General features: G+C 43.0%; 1 protein-coding gene across 1 annotated transcript in view; it reads right to left on the reverse strand.

Annotated features, from left to right (window-relative positions):
* Positions 1-17,803, reverse strand: part of COL11A1 (collagen type XI alpha 1 chain) — a 623,839-nt gene that overhangs the window by 205,603 nt on the left and 400,433 nt on the right. The window contains 3 exon segments of the mRNA XM_029618381.1: positions 6,872-6,925; positions 9,771-9,878; positions 12,300-12,353. Coding sequence (XP_029474241.1) covers positions 6,872-6,925; positions 9,771-9,878; positions 12,300-12,353 — 216 coding nt within the window.

Consider the following 17,803-nt stretch of genomic DNA (forward strand, 5'->3'; position numbering starts at 1 on the left):
CACTAAAAAACTGCTGAAAACTAAACTGTCTGGATTTAATTATAAATGTTAAAGAACGGAGTGACCATCTCAAATACTGTTTATTTAAACATATTTAGAAGCTGTGTATAAGGTCAGAGGTCTCAGGCAAAATGAGGATGTTCTTTCTCCTTTGGATCATTTGGAGCCACCTAGGATTTTATTTACTAAAACATGTTTGCCCTTTCTAGTCTTTGGGGAATAAGTTTAATAAATCAGGCCCAAAATGTGGAAAGGTGCATTACCCGATTTGGAGATGACTTTACATTTACTGCACTGTTGGCTTGAGGAGATAGAGAGCACTAGAGATGTAGCGCTTATGGTGAGGTATTTGTTACCATACACATTTTCCATATTTCCTTAAGTAACTGCAGACAAAAATTAAAATGAATGTCAATTTGCTAATCAAGATGGAACATTGCTTTCATTCAGCAGTCTTTCCTGTTCCATTTTTAAGCAGTATAAAGTAGCAAGGCTAATATGTGCGAACATTATGAGGATAACCTGTAACAGCCACATAAAGTTGCACCAATTTTCAAAGTCAACTTATGCGAGTAAATCTCTTTAAAAATGATCCCAGCAAAATTCCCCATACAAATTACACCTGCTAATTGTCCAAGATATTTTATATGCAAGCTTTCCCATATCAAAATGCATGCTTGTTAATCTAAGCCCTGCTCAGTCTCCCCACTCCCAGGAATCCCTTTCCACTATACACATACAATTACTAACATTTAGGATGTATGCGCTCAATTAAACATGCATATTGGGCAGGCAATTTTAAGCAGGGCCATTTCTGCACGTAAAACACAGTTTTTACCCTCAGAATTCCTTTTGAAAATTGCTCTGTATGTGATCACTATCAGGATGCCAAAAAATCAAATCAGGGCTCCCAGTTTCCTGTGATTCTGCAACACATAGAATCAAAAGAATCTGTTCCCACTCGTTCAGTTTAAGCCTTGCAGTGGGACTAAGGGGAAAAGGACCAATTATCACCTCTACTAGACTGCTGCCCGCCCTCAAAGGTAGATTTTAAAAGTATTGCTCGCACAAAAACAGCCACATTCGCGCGTTTGCGGGCTGTACATGAGCCATGCGAATTTTAAGAAGTACACGCGTACATAATAAGGGGGTGGAAAAAAGTTGGGGGAAGGGTGTGTCATGGGCGTTCTGGGGCGTTCTGGGGCTGTGCCAAGATTTACGTGTAACTCCTAATTTTAAAAATGATGACCATGGTGCGAATCAGCATGTATGCATGCCTTTACTACTTGTCCTGAAGATGAGCAAGTCTGGAGATCTCGAATTTCAAGGCTTTCAGCACAGTGTGGGGGTTCAGTGTCAAGTTGGGGGCTTTCAAGATGAAAAACCTCAATATCAACTGGACAAACTGGTGGACTAATTAGAAAAACTGGTTTTTCTCTCACATGAGCATGTTTGGAAATCTGCCTGCATACGCGCATAAAAACCCCTAAAGCCCTAGTGGAAATATGCGCGAGACATTTACTTGAGCGGCCTCTGAAGATTCCGCGCACACATACGCATGGCAGGGGGATTTTAAATGAAATGCACATACTTGCACGCACGATATAAAATTGCAGCACATCCCCGCATGTGCATTCCATTTAAAATTAGCCAGTCAGTGCCAGAATGGGGCTGTCGCTTTCTCTGGATGTGCATTCATTTTATTTTGTTTCATTTCAATTAGTGCACACTAACTTGTTTAGTGCGCCCTAACTTGAAATAGTGCACACCATGAAAAAAAAAATAAGAAGAAGAACATAAGAACATAAGAAAATGCCATACTGGGTCAGACCAAGGGTCCATCAAGCCCAGCATTCTGTGTCCAACAGTGGCCCATCCAGGCCAAAGAACCTGGCAAGTACCCAAAAACTAAGTCTATTCCATGTAACCATTGATAATGGCAGTGGCTATTCTCTAAGTGAACTTAATAGCAGGTAATGGACTTCTCCTCCAAGAACTTATCCAATCCTTTTTTAAACACAGCTATACTAACTTCACTAACCACATCCTCTGGCAACAAATTCCAGAGTTTAATTGTGCGTTGAGTAAAAAAGAACTTTCTCCGATTAGTTTTAAATGTGCCCCATGCTAACTTCATGAAAATGGAAAGAAAATACAAATACAAAACATTGTTTGAGGCACATCTCTGGCACTTTCTCTGATGGCCTGGGCATTGCTATTTTTCATCCTGCAGCCACCATATTCTGTCTCTCATGTTCTTGTGCTTCCTCCAACAACTACTGTTTGCCCTAACTTGGCCCACACGCAGCCACCGTTTTGCCTCTCTGTTACCCTTTCTAGTTGCCTCAAAACTTGCCACTGATTCTGTTGACCCACCAAACCTCTGGTAACTCTCCGAGCCTATCCTGCTTCTCTGTAGAGCCCACCTTACTGCCAGTAACATTCCTGTTTGCCACTACGCCACTGACAAGATAGAGGGAGGTGCAAAGTAGAAGAGACAAACCGGGGAAGCGTGAAGGGACATGATCAGAGGAAGGAAGGAAGAAAGACAGGTGAAAGGAGAAAGGAAGAGAAAAGGGATGGAAGAGAGGGTAGGGAGGAGAGGAAACATTATAGGATGGAGGGAAGAGAGGTGATAGTGGAATAATTAGAAGGAGAGACTGATTGAAGAAGGAGAAGGGAACTATTGAAACATGAGCCAGTGAAGTCGTTTGGGTGGGGGGGGGGGGGGGGGATAAAGAAAGGTAAGAGGCAGGCAGTAGTAAGAGGGTAGAGAGGAAGGAAAACAGAAACAAAATTAATTAGAAAGAGGAAAGCAAGGAATAATCCAGAAACTCATTGAAAGGGTTCAAAATTATTGAATTTTTTAAATGAAAATCTTCCAAAATTACTTTTTTGTACATATTAGGAAATACAAACAGTATGCAACGTTATGCAAATGTGATGCAGGATTTACCCCATTCTGACACAGAAAACTAGAGGCTGTGAGTATGGTGAGTTCAGCAACATGTAGTTGCTCATTATCAGTCCAGATACCTGAATATGCATACTAGGAATGTGAATCGTTTTTTGACGATTTAAAACAATCGTCAGATATATTTTAAATCATCAAAAATCGTTAGAGCCGCGATACAATAGCAATTCCCCCGATTTATCGTCAAAAAATCATAAATCGGGGGAGGGCGGGAAAACCGGCACACCAAAACAACCCTAAAACCCACCCCGACCCTTTAAAACAAATCCCCCACCCTCCCGAAGCCCCCCAAAATGTTTTAAATTACCTGGGGTCCAGTGGGGGGGGGGGTCCCGGCGCGATCTCCCGCTCTCGGGCCATGGCTGCATTAATAGAAATGGCGCCGGTGGCCCTTTGCCCTTACCATATGACAGGGCTAAGGTAGCGCCGACGCCATTTTGAATATTGGCAATATGGCCCACGTGCAGGAGGTTGCTCCCGGACCCCCGCTGGACTTTTGGCAAGTCTTGTGGGGGTCAGGAGGCCCCCCAAGCTGGCCAAAAGTCCCTGGGGGTCCAGCAGGGGTCCGGGAGCAATCTCCTACACTCGTGATGTCGGGTGACAGGAACCAAAATGGCGCCGGCACTACCTTTGCCCTGTCATATGGTAAGGGCAAAGGGCCACCGGCGCCATTTCTATTAATGCAACCATGGCCCGAGAGCGGGAGATCGTACTGGGACCCCCCCCCCCCCCCACTGGACCCCAGGTAATTTAAAACATTTTGGGGGGCTTCGGGAGGGTGGAGGATTTGTTTTAAAGGGTCGGGGTAGGTTTTAGGGTTGTTTTGGTGTGCCGGTTTTCCCGCCCTCCCCCGATTTACGATATTTTACGATTTTTTAACAAAAAAAACCATGACGATCAGATTTCCCTCCCCCCCCAGCCAAAATCGATCGTTAAGACGATCGATCACACGATTCACATCCCTAATGCATACATCATCTTTTCATGACACAGTATTTGGAAGCACAAAAAGGAAATGTCATGGCATTTTTCAAAGCATCATGGTAAGTTGAAATGCTCTTAGAAACACCTAGACATAAGAGTCATCAGGTTTGAAGAAGATGAGGAAGCATGGTTAAAATATACCAGTATTTCTCAAATCCTTTTCTGAAGGGACCTTCTAATCAGTCTGGGTTTCAGGATAGCCACCATGAATAGGCATGAGATAGATTTGCATACCAGACCACTAAGGTGTGCCTCCAGGAAAGGGTTGGGAAGCACTGTATGGCATATACTATGTCAGTACCAATCAACTGGTTTAAAATTCATAGGGAGAAAACGGAGTAAAATGTCAAAGTAAAAGATATAGTGGATTAGAATGCTGTCTGTGTAGACTTAATATCTATTACACCATTTTTCCTTATGCTCATATGGCTCATATGGTACTTGCTTGCCATAATGACACTACAAAAGAGAAACAGTGTAAATAGTTAATTTCCCAAGGAAACAAATGAGAAACAGATGTTGAGGTTACTTCACTCATGTCTGTGGGCTTGTGTTAACATAGAAACATAGCAATGATGGAAGAAAAGGACTAAATGGTCTATCCAGTCTGCCCAGCAAGCTTATGGTAGCATCAGCTGCACCATACAGGTCTCCCCCATAATGGTAACATCTGCCACGCCATACAAGTCACCCCCATATTTAGTTTCCCAAACCGTCAAAGTCAGGGCCCTTGTTGGTTGTTGTTTGAGCCCAATCCCCTGTTACCTTTTGCCATTGAAGCAGAGAGCAATGTTGGAGTTGCATCAAAAGTATCAGGCTTATTGGTTAAGAGTAGTAATAACTGCATCAGCAAGTTCCCCCATGCTTATTTGTTTTCCCAGACCATAAAATTCAATGATCTTGTTGGTTGCTGTCAGAAACTAATTCCCCTTTTCATTTTTCCCCCCTGCATGTTAAAGCAGAGAGCAATAATGAGTTGCATCAACAGTATGAAGACTTATTGGTTAATTGCCACACCAGAAAATTACCCCCAAGCACTCTTTTCCTCATTTCCATCCTCTAGCCTTTAGGAATCCACAGTGCCCCTTTGAAATCTTTCACCATTTTTATCTTCACCACCTCCTTGTTGCGTCCATCGGTGCTAGACAGCTTCGGCCCCATTTGCCGGAAAGATGGCTACCGCTACATCTACAAGCCGACCTCTCCGGCGTCCATGGAACAGCTATGGTGCTGCCTCCCGCCATGCTCCTCCCAGGTATCTACCAGGGTGCGCGTGCGCAACCCACATCTTTATGCAACCCTTGGCGTGAACCTCGGGGGCGTTCCCCCTTACTGACGTCATGCCATCCGGGTATATAACAACTATTTTTGTTAGTTCATTGAAGATCCACAATGCATTCCACGTCTCACTATTGAAGCCATTGATCCTTAGTGAGTTTTCCAACAAGACACCAGAAGCTACACCAATAGATGCAAAAGAAGACATCGAATATAAAGTAGACGCTATTCTCGATGTGAGAAAAAGAGGCAGAATATGGGAATACCTTCTATCATGGGAAGGCTATGGACCTGAAGAAAATTCTTGGGCTCCATTGGCCAATATACTGGATAAAGAGATGCTACAAGACTTCCATAGATTGCATCCTCAAAAACCAAGATCTGGTAGGAAACAGCATAGACGCCCTTTGAAGGGGGGTACTATTGCATCTGTCGGTGCTAGACGGATTTGCCCCATTTGCCTCGCCTTATTCATGGCTCCTCCCGCTTACCTAGGAAAGATGGCTACTGCCACATCTACAAGCCGACCTCTCTGGCGTCCCCAGTATGGCTATGGTGCTGCCTCCCACCATGCTCCTCCCAGGTATCTACTAGGGTGTGCGCGCATGCACACGCCACCCACATCTTTATGCAACCCTTGGCGCGAACCTCAGGGGCATTCCCCCATATTGACATCACGCCATCCGGGTATATAACATCTTCTATTTTTGCTAGCTCGTTGAGTTAGCATGGACTTGATCCGGATATGCTCCGTTCCTGTCTACGCTACTCTGCCGCTTCCGTGCTGCCGCTGGAAGCTTTCTCTCTGCCCTTCAGGGTAACTGCTAACCTGGGTACCCGCTCCTCAGGGGTCCTCTGCTTTATTTCAGGTGCCTTACAGGGAACAGGTACTCGCTCCTCAAGGGCCTGCTCTCCCTGCCTCAGTGCCTGCACTTACATCTACAACCTGGTGGAATTGCCTATCTACAGCAAACACCTAGTGAGTATACTAACTCTCAGTCTGTCTCATCCACAGTACTTCCTTGCTGGGAGACCTGCTTCGAACCTCCATATACCATTGGGGTGAAAAGGGTGCCCTCTGCCGAGGTCCCTGAGACTGCAACTACCAGACTGCTTCACTACTGCCACCTCTAGTGGTACTCTCCAAAGCTGTCTAGTAAAGAACTAACTGTGTTTGTGTGTTCTGAGTCTAGCCTAGTACTGTGGCTCCTCACGGGGCTCCTCCCCATGGGGGTGGACATCTGCCCCAGTACCCAAGGATCTACCCAAACACCGCTCATTTATAACACTCCTCCGGAAGGGCATTCCAAGCATCCACCACCCTCTTCAAGAAGAAATATTTCCTGATGTTGGTTCTGAATCATTCTTACTGGAGGATGACTCAGAAACATATAAATTGTTTTTATTGGATTTTCTATAGTTGACCTATAGTGATATGGGCAGGGACTTCAATGCAGGTCTAAAGAGGCCTGAAGAGACCTGTGAGGTCTTGAAAACTCATGCACTACAATATAATTTTTGTTGGATCTTTAAAATCTCTCATAACATACTGTGAAATCAGTGTTATTAATTACATACAGCTCTAATATATTATGATATTTTTACAACCTAGGAATTCTTATATAATTAATGTACCTTTGGGCCTTGTCTTCCTGGATATCCTGGCAGCCCTGGAACACCGAGTTTACCCTATACGCCAAGAAAAATGAAATATTTAGTACAAAAAATTATGATTCACTTTATTCTTACAGTGGTGTCAGGAAATAGATGCCAATCATATTTACTTCTAATAAAGATACATCACAACATATTTTCATACTACAAATACTAATTAAGCAATAGTAATTGAAGTAGGCAATGACACAATGGAATTCTTTGTAAATGCTAATACTATGGCGAGCAAATAGAAATTCAGGCTTCCTTACAGTTAACTGCAATTACTAATCTGCAATCATCTGTAACATTAGAAATTAAAGATCATCTGAATATCCAACATCATTTCGAATCTTGAAAACTCATTGAACTTTCCTAAATCACATTTACTTTCTGATAAGGAACTCTTTAAAAATATGTAACAGAGGTTCTGCAATTACAATTTCCTAAATCATTCCTATTGTCTAAAATGCATTTTCCAGAAATGAAGATACTTATAGTGTTAAGGAAGGAGTTTCAGATGCATTTGCTCCTTAGTTCAAGTCCTTACTTTTCTTTGTACTTGTAATCTTCAAATTATAATATTCCTAGTAGGCCACTATGATTATTTTTTTTATATTGGAGTCGGATTTCTTCAACAATATGTTAAGTTTAAGATAAATTTATTTTGTGGTCAACAGGTGCAGGTTTTTCCTGATGAGAGACCCATATTAGGAGAAAGGCTTTCCTTCAATTAAAACAATGTGTTATTTCTATTGGTGCTTTTTTTTTTTTTTCCTTTTAAAATATCCCTGCAAATCTTTGTGACCTATCAAAAGGATAGATATGTCTATTCCATCCTGGACCAGCTTGAAACTTTTTTGATAACAAGCAAGCTTGATTTTGTATACAGGGCTGGGTGTCACATTTTTTTTCTAAAGATTTGCTTTTGCTGAGTAAACATTTATCCTAAACAACAGGTTAAGCTTAACAGTCACAGAGACATAACATTATATTTATATTAGCCTTTTGCCTTTATGGTTGAGAATATTACTATTATAATTTTATATACACTAATTTCTTCTCTCTTTCATGGATACTATACTTATCCAAGGTTTAATTAATTTTTGGGTGGTAATGGCTATGTGTTTGAATTTAGGGGAGGCCAATAATCAGCTGCAGAGCTAATTTAACCCAGATTTGCAGAACCCCCTAGTTCTACTCTTTCTTTCCAGTGGAAAAGGTTTGAAATTTGTGCATCACTGATACCTGTCAGATATCTAAAGGTCTACATCATATGTCTCCTGCATCTCCTCTGCTCCAGGATATACATATTTAGATTTTTCAGCCTCTCCTCATAGGTTTTCTGAAACAGACCCCACTCCATTTTGGTTGCCTTCCTCTGGACAGTTTCCAGCCCATCTCTATCCATTTTGATATACAGTCTTCAGAACTGAACACAGTACTCCAGGTGAGTCCTCAGCAAGGACCTGTACAAGGGCATTATCACTTCCCTTTTCCTACTACTTATACCTCTCTGTGCAGTCCAACATCTTTCTGGCTTTAGCTACTGCTTTTTCACATTGCTTCACTGCCTTCAGATCACCAGACATAATCACCCCTAGGTCCCTCTCCTGGTCCATGCATGATAGACTTTCACCTTCATCACATACAGCTCTTTTGTATTTCCGTATCCCAGGTGCATTTCTCTGCACTTCTTGGCATTGAATCACAGCTGCCAAATCTTTGACCACTCTTTTTTTTCTCAAATCACTTTTCATTCTCTCTACTCCTTCAGGCATGTCCACTCTGTTGTAGATCTTAGTATCATCTGCAAAAAAGGTGAACTTTTTCTTCTAACCCCTCTGCATTATCACTCATGAAGAGATTGAACAAAACCAGTCCCAAAACCAATTCTTGAGGTACTCCACTTAGCACTGTTCTCTCATCAGAGCGGGTTCCATTTACCATTACACATTGTTTCCAGTCAGTCAATCAGTTAGAAATCTATTTCACAACCTTGGCACCCACACCTAAGCTTCTCATTTTATTCATGAGCCTCCTATTGGGACCATATTGAAAGCTTTGCTGAAATCCAAATAAATCACATCAAACGCTCTTCCTTGATCCAGTTCTCTTGTCACCCAATCAAAAAAGTCAATCAGATTTGTCTGGCAGGACCTTCCCCTGGTGAATCCATGCTGTTTAGGTTACTATGTTAGGTCCATATTCAAAAGTTATTTAGAAGATAACATGATATTTCTCCAACTAAATGACTTACCCGACTATATTTTGCCTTTATCCATGGGTGGGCAGTAGGCGTTCCAGGGAGGAGCAAAGTTAGCAAGAAGTTAACTGTCTAATTCTAATATTTGTAGTTAGCCAGCCAACCTAACTGGCTAACTCTGGTTGGGCTGCAGGGCTGTCCTAAAATGGCACCAGTAGCTGCTGTCACATCGTAAGGGCAAAGGGCCACCAGCGCCATTTTGATTCCTGGCAGGCTCGATGGCCAGATGGCCCAAGAGGGAGAGATCTCTCGCAGGACCCCGCTGGATCACCAGTGCTTTTAGTAAGTCTTGGGGAAGTATCAGGATGGTGGGGGAGTTGTAATAAAGTAAATTTGAAGGATTAGGGTGTTTTTTTAAAAAATAAATGTGCCCCTCCCTCCCCCACACTAACCCGAAAAATGAATTTTTCCCGAAGTTTGGGGAAAATCCATTTTGGGGTTCAGGTGCCCCGAGCCAGGACGAATTAGGCAATTTTGTTGAAATTGCCTAATTCATGATAAACAAATGCACATCTCTATTACCCACCTTCTTTTTTCTCTGGTTCCTCAAACAGTCAGAAATCACATGACTGAAGTCCTTAACAATTTCTTAGTTGCCAGGCAATAACTATTTACCTTTTCACCTGCCAGACCAGGACCACCATGGTCACCTGTTGGACCAGATCGACCTTTTGGCCCTTCTGGACCATCTTCACCTCGTGCACCCAGCTGTCCAATTTCACCCTAAAAATAATAAAACACAAAAGTACAACTTATAGGGTTCTACTAGACTTTTGTAGTGATGTACAGTCTACATATTCCACGAAAATACTTGATTTTAAAAAGATTGCTTTTAATCAATAAAGACATAAATATTTTGACCAATTTGACAACTGTAATGATATGAAAGGGGCCACCAGATAACCTTCCAATAATAGTGCACACAGTAAATGAAACATTAGCACAAGATTTACTATGATAATTACATGCAGAGCCCAGCCATAGCCCCAAGAGTTCAGCCATGCTACTCAGCTCTTTTAGCATGGCTCTGCATATGATTGCCCTTCCTCATGCTAAGCTGCTCAAAGACATAGGTCCAGTTAGCCCAGGGAAACATTCCCTTCTCTATTACAACAGTTACCTCCCCAAACTGTTATATTTGATGGCTTGCAGGACATTTCTACAAGCTGCGGTACTCACCCCGGCACCACCAGTACCCTTCCCTTGTGCGACAGGGTGCTGCTAACTCCAGCTCCCTGCCTGTGCATGCCCAACACTGTGATATTTAAAGGGCCCATGGCAGGATAATGCCATGGTGCCCAGGGATGACATATTCTTCAGCCTTATAAAAGGGCCCAGCAGATGTTCCTTGCCTCAGCATCAGGTCCACCTCCTTTGGTAGTGCATATTGCCTGTGTCCTTAGTCCTGCATCCGGCCTTGCCTCGTCTCTCCAGCCTGCCCTGCTTTGTCATATCCAGTTTCTCTTGCCTCCTTGCCCATCCTGCATGTCAGTGCTTCCTGCCCTGTCCGGATTGACCTTTGCCTGGAGATTGACTATGCCTAAACTGCCACCTACCTCTGACCCTTTGCCTGGATTTTGACCTCTTTTGATTGCTACCTGCCTCTGCCTGGCCTTGGCCCTTTGTCTATGCCTCTCTCTCAGAGACTCTCACCTAAGCCCTGCCGGCCCTGGAACCCACAACCTGCAAGGAAAGGGGTTGGTTCACGTGAAGTCCTAGTCCAGCCTCTTGCCAGCAAGCCTCCTCCAACTCTTGGTGAGGGCCGATAGGGTTCGCCCCGCAGACTGCGCCAACCTCGCCTCAGCAACAGTACTTCGTATCGCTTACACAGACCCATTCTGCCTTCCAATTTCTCCCTCCCAGTAATGATTCCACCCCTCACGGATATCTCCCTGGCCAAGTCTCTGACCTCCTATGAGCTCAGCTTCCCTCTTTATAGTTATGTCTTTGAGAAGGTCCTTCAAATTTAAACCAAATGGAACTCAATGCTTGAAATGATGCTAAGTACCAATATTATAAAAAGGGAAGCCTAGCTAGAAAGAAGATAATCTCCTCCTGCCAGCTCAACTTAAGTGCACTGGGTCAAAGGGTAGGAAACTTGTTGGTGGGGGAAAGAGGATTGGAAAGAAGGAGGAATTCTACTGGTGCATTTTTTACCTCTTTCTACCACCTGAAGAAAAATAAGTTATGAAGTATGCAAGCATTTTGTACCCAAGGAACTTTTAAGTAATTTTCAAAGGCTAATTACCCACATTGCTTCTCTTTAGAAACTAAAAATAAAAAATCTGTCCAGGTGAAAAAATTAAACTCAGTATACAAAGATTCACTTTGCAAAGAGTGTAGATTTCAGTCAATGAGACTCTGTCAATCGGGATGTGTCCGCACATTAAATTGACGAAACACTGAATGGTATCAGGCGGTACAACTATTGAGAACTTGCAACTCATGCAAAGTTAAGTGTGTTTTAATTGCATTAAAAAAAAGACTTTGAAAAAATATATATAGGTTTTCAGCCTGATGATTATCGGCCCAATTTTAAACGCCCGGCACGGGTAAAAAATGGGGGTTATGCGCGCGGCCAGGCCTTGTGCGCACCACAAGCACTTTAAAAGGGGCCTGGCCGCACGCGTAACCCTAGTTACGTGCACAAGAGCCGGGCTGAAGAAAAGGGGTGGTCTGGGGGGCAGGGAGGAAGTGGGGAGGGGCGGAGCGGGAGTCGGCCGGTACAGTGGCCATTTGTCGCTGTGCTGGGGGATTGCACACCAGCAGCCTGCTGGCACACAACTTATGCCAGCTCAGGAGCTCGCGGCAGTTCTAAAACAAGAAAACAAAAATAAGGTAGGGCTTTCTAAGGGGTGGGGGAGGAGAGGGGAAGATTGGACAGATTTTAGCTGAATAGAGGAGAGAAGAAAGTATATGTGGGGGGGATTGTTAACCAGTTAGATTTATACACTTCAAAGACAATTTTAACCAAATACATTTTTTAATATTGCCCATTTGTAAATAGGGCATTACTTAACATGTGCGCTAATAGTGGTTAGTGTATGTTAAGCTTAGCATGCTTTTTACTTATAATAATCAAACACTAGGATATAAATTTATAATCACCATGGTACAAAATATATTAGGAAAAATAATACTTACTCTGTCACCTTTAAGACCCATGTCACCTTTAAAACCTGGGAAACCATCTTCACCCTAGATAATAATATATACATATATCAAGGAACAAGTCATACATTGCTGGTAAATAAAAAGTTTTAAAAATCAAAATGACTTTAAATGTACTAATGGTGGAACAAAATAATGAATAGGTTCTATTTAATTTATGTTGCACCAATTATCTTTTTTGCACTTAAGAACATAAGAAATTGCTATGCTGGGTCAGACCAAGGGTCCATCAAACCCAGCATCCTGTTTCCAACAGAGGCCAAACCAGGCCACAAGAACCTGGCAATTACCCAAACACTAAGAAGATCCCATGCTACTGATGCAATTAATAGCAGTGGTTTTTTATATTGGCCTATCGACAAAGCATAATCTGTCAGATATTTCTGAACTTGGAATAAAACGTATCATGTGTAGTCTGTAAGCCTATACCATTCCACTGTAAAAATGAACAATACTATTTAAAGCAAGGCTGTATAAATATGCCTGTCACTTGAGTAGTAGGTTTTGCCAAGAAAAGGTTTCCCACTTTGTTAAGAAATATTGCCAGATGATACTTCACTCTAAATGTTGCTAAATTTCATTGAATTATTATATTTTTGGTAAGCTTTAATGAAATCATTTTTTTTAAATTTTGTAAAAGCAAATTGTCTTAGAAACCTCTAAGATATTTTAAAATATATACATATAGGAAAAGCTGCTCATGTACTATATGCACAATGAGAATGGCTACTGCTTGACCATACAGAATCTTCAAAATTTAGATTAGTTTATAATTTGCTTTTTCTCATGTGGTGAAATCAATCGTAACGATCATTTACAAATATTGGATAATTCTTCAATTGCATTCTGTTTTTGAAGATTTCCCTATGAAAGCATACTGTCGCAGTTGGAACATTAAAGACCTGGAATTATATTCCTACCTTCCTCTGACAATTGATTCAAGGCCCACAGTGATGAGGGGACACATAATGGGCTGGATTTTAATATCTACGAGCGGGCGTAGATTTGTACGCGCAACCTGGCGCGCACAAATCTACGCCCGATTTTATAACATGTGCACGCAGCCGCATGCATGTTATAAAATCCGGGGTCGGCGCGCGCAAGGGGGTGCACACTTGTGCACGCCGAGCCCTAGGGGAGCCTTGATGGCTTTCCCCTTTCATTCCGCTCCCCCCACCTTCCCCTCCCTTTCCCTATCTAACCCGCCCCCCAGCCCTACTTAAATCCCCCCTACTTTTATTTTCTTATTTACGCCTGCCACTGGCAGGCGTAACTTGCGCGCGCCGGCCACCTGCCAGCATGGGATCCTCCGGCACGACCGCTGTGCCGGAGGCCTCGGTCCCTCCCCCGGACCGGCACCCTGCCCACACCCCCGCCCCCTTCCCTCCCCTTTTTCAAAGCCCTGTGACATACGCGCATCCCGGGGCTTGCGTGCATCGCCAGGCCTATGCAAAATAGGCTCGGCGCACATAACCCCACTGCACGCGTAAATCCAGCCGTATTTACGCGCGCAGGGCTTTTAAAATCTGGCCCAATCTGTGCAACTGTCCAGTTGTAGCCAAGCCATCATAGGAACCAAATGGGAAGACCCTCACTCTCAGCGTTGGCTAACTTTAACAGCTGATACAAATTGTAATGCGTCCTTTGTGATTTATATCATATTGTGTCCATACAACAAAATACATATAGGGAGAATGAAGAGAAAAATTGGGGTTCATCTTATTAAACATAGAAGTTGTTTAGCTGCCAACAAGATTCAAGCACCATTGGTATAGCATGGTTTGGATCAGGACCATCTTTCTGCTAAATTACAATGGGACATTTTAGAGGCGATAGCAATTTTCGCTTGAATTTCCATGAACAATTTTGAATGTTTTTCTTGAAAAAAGTTAAGCCATATGGGCTGAATTCAGAACTGGACTGGTATTCTGTTATTTGAATTATAATTTAATAATCTTTCCTTTCTATGATTTCTGTAACCTATATGGATGAGCCTTGATGGGAAGGTGTTTCCTTCTAGTTTAGTTATTTTGATGCCAATTTGAAGAATAGAAACTGAACTTAAGTATGTGTTTGTTTAGATGCATTGACTTTAGATACTGTCGGCTGAATTTTAAAATGAGTGTGCATGTAAAATCCAGTAGATACGCACATGGCGGTCCCATGCACATACCGAGTGCATTTTAAAATGGCCTGGTCATGCGCATATCTGTCGGTACACGCAGAAGTGCCAGCAGATCAAAAAGGGGCAGGGCAGGGATTGGGGTCTGGGTGGGAAGGAGCTGGGAGGGGGCCAGCCGGGACAGCGGCAATTAAGCCATGTCCCAAGAAGCACACGTCAGCAGTTGGCCAGCACGTGGATTACTTCATCTATTCAGATGAAGTAAGTTCAGAAATAAAGAAATGAAGGTATGGAAAGGGGTTTTAGGGGTCGGGGAGGAAAGGAGAAAAGGGAGGCAGAGTAGGAAAGGGGATAGGAAAATTCCTTCCCAGTCCCCTCCTTAATGAGAGTGGACTGAGAGGGAAATGGTCTAGGCCTGAATGCATCACTATGCGTAGTTTATAAAATCCCCCCCTGCGCATGTGAGTCCAAACACTTCCGCACATGCACGTGCGGATATTAAAATCAACCCCTTTGGTTTTTAGAAGTACATTTTTGGATCTAATCAACTTTTGTATTTTTAGAGCCTACGTAAATATGTGAAGAGCATATGATAACTCATTTGTGTTATGGTCCCGGGCCGTGCCCCGGTCCCTCCACCTACCTCGGGGCCAGCCTGGGCCGCAGGAACTCGTCTTCAGCCGCCCAGGCCTGACATGGCTTCCACCGCGGCTCTCCCTTCATGAGGGAGACACCGCCGACCCAACAAGCTGGGCCCCACTCCCTAGGCACGCGCGCACACGGGGGCTCAGGTCTTAAAGGGGCCAGCACGGGAAATCAGGGGGATGGCCTTTAGATGACGTCAGACACTGCAGAGTATTTAAACCCTGCAGCTTGGTCAAATCCCTGCCTTGCAACGAGGTTTACTCAGTCTCCTGAGTTGCTAGTTGCTGCTTTGGATCCTGGATCGTCTCTTCTACTTCTGGCTTCCAACCCGGCTTCTTCCATTGACTTCATCTTCGCTTCAGCCCCTGGTTTTGGTTTGGACTTCTGACTTCTGGCTTCTGACCCGGCTCCATCCAACGACTCTGTTTCCAGCTTCCGCCCCTGGCTTCGGCTTCAGACCACTGACTTCTGGCTTCTGACCCTGCTTCGTTCCTGGACTCACACTTCTGTTCCCTCCGGCTCTTCAGGTATCCGGTTCTTGCTGGCCCAGGGGATTCTCCTACGTCCCAGCTGCTTGGGCTCTCACGGGCTTCTCCCGGGGGAGCCGCGGGCTTCCGAGGGTGAAGACTCTTCCAGCCTCCTGGGCTCTACAGTCCTCATTGACCATCTCTTCGGCCGCTTCCTGGATCCTTGGTCGCATAGGGTCCCACCTGTCCAAGAGGTCCGGGTCCTTATGGGCTCCTCCTGGGGGGACCTCAGACTTCCAGTGGTGAAGTCTTCTCCAGAGTCTCTCTTCAGCGCCGCCTCCTGGCTGCAACACTCACTGTTGGTCCCCACAGTGCTACATCTGCAGTCTCAGCCAGCCCAAGGGTCCACGACCATAATAATTTGAAGGCTTTGATAATATTAAACAGATACCCCCTAATGCAGATTGTGTTTTTCAAAACATGGACCCATGTCGGGGTACTTTATAGAAAATCTGCTGGCAACACTAATAAGATACATACTTTTCTGTGCATGAAAAAAGAAAAAAATGTTATGGATGGACTGTACTCAGAGACCATATGATTATAAGGCAATTGAAGCTATTTTTAGCCGGGACTGCCTATTATGATTGTCTAAGATTTTGGCTCTATTTATGCAATGTACACATAATCAGGACTAATTAAGATTTGTTTCTCTGAGCAAAAAGGAGATAGTGATACTTTGGATACATTGACTCCTTTTTGATTTTTTCAAATATATATTTTACCAGATGATCCAACTAAATACAGGAAAGCTATTTTTATGAGCCTTGCATGGTCATTTAACCATCTTAAATCATTCTACCAAAAGTGATTCCAGCTTGCAATTGTTTTATTTTTATTTTTTAAGAGGTACTATCTATTTATCTTACACTTTGGGGTAGATTTTAAAAAGCATTTACTCGAGCAAAACTGGTTTTTGCTCGAGTAAATACACTTTACTCAAGTAAGTGGGCTTTTCAAAATTGCTACAATATATGCCATTGAATTGTCCATAGAATTTACTCAAGTAAGTGCACTTTACTCGAGTAAATGGCTTTTGAAAATTGCTACGATAGTATGTCACATTTACATGCGTAACTTCTTTGAAAATGACCCCCTTTGTGTCTGATTCACTAAAAGGTGAATTTTTAAAGCCACATGCCAAAAGTGGGAGATGGGCACGTGCATCTAGCACACGCACGTGTCCACTCGATTTTATAAACCACCCGCATACGCACACAAGTACTGATGTGTGATTATTTCACATTATTTCACATTATTTCACATTTGGGAAAAAAGGGTCAGAATGTGGGCAGGGCATGGGTGTTCTGAGGCAGGGCCAAGAGATGGGCGAGTATGTGTGCATGTACATGGGCAAGCGTCTGGGTCCATTTCAGCACAACTTTCTTTCTGCTGTAAATGAGGTGTAAGTCAGAATAAAACAACTTCTAGCTACATATGAACTGATTAAGGGATCTGGGTTAACTGGGAGGAGTGCAGGATAGCCAGCTTTAGACTGGGCAAATTGGTAGACAAACTGGTGAAACTTGTTATAAAATTCCCTCACTTGCACGCCTCAAAGCTGACATTTCCTTGCTGTGCACGTACACTCTTAAAATTATGAGCACACATACACGAGCCAGGGCTATTTTCTAACACATACTCGTGTTCACAATATAAGATTTCAGCTCATCTGGCCACGCGCCCATTCTAAAGTTACTGTTCAAGCATTTTTCCCCCCTGAAAATGAGAGAAAAGCCATAATAAATTAGGACCCTTATTAGTTAACACTCCATACTTTTCTTATTTCAGTCTTATTGTAGTGATTTAAGACACCTACTACTGGTCATTTTAAATCAATTGTTACAATCTGAATATAGAAATATATTACTTTATGATATTTATAGCCCCAATATAATATTTGAGCTTCAGTTTAATCCCCATCTAACCACCTACTTTAAATCATCTCAGTTATGGCTTTACTGTCATAACTCTAATCCTTTTATTTGTTTACATTTATTGTGTGTCTTGTTTGTCAGTTTGAAAAGATTTAAGTTCCAAGAAAAAGTAATAATAATAATTGTAAGTCTTGGGAAAAGCCTATTAGTATATTAGGCCCCAAATAGAAAAAATACTTTAGTACATTCAATCCTTTGATATCTACAGGTTGTCATTGAGCGGTGACAGATAATCAATAAGCTTCA

The sequence above is a fragment of the Rhinatrema bivittatum genome, chromosome 10 (genome assembly GCF_901001135.1).
Source record: "Rhinatrema bivittatum chromosome 10, aRhiBiv1.1, whole genome shotgun sequence".
Classification (NCBI taxonomy): domain Eukaryota; kingdom Metazoa; phylum Chordata; class Amphibia; order Gymnophiona; family Rhinatrematidae; genus Rhinatrema; species Rhinatrema bivittatum.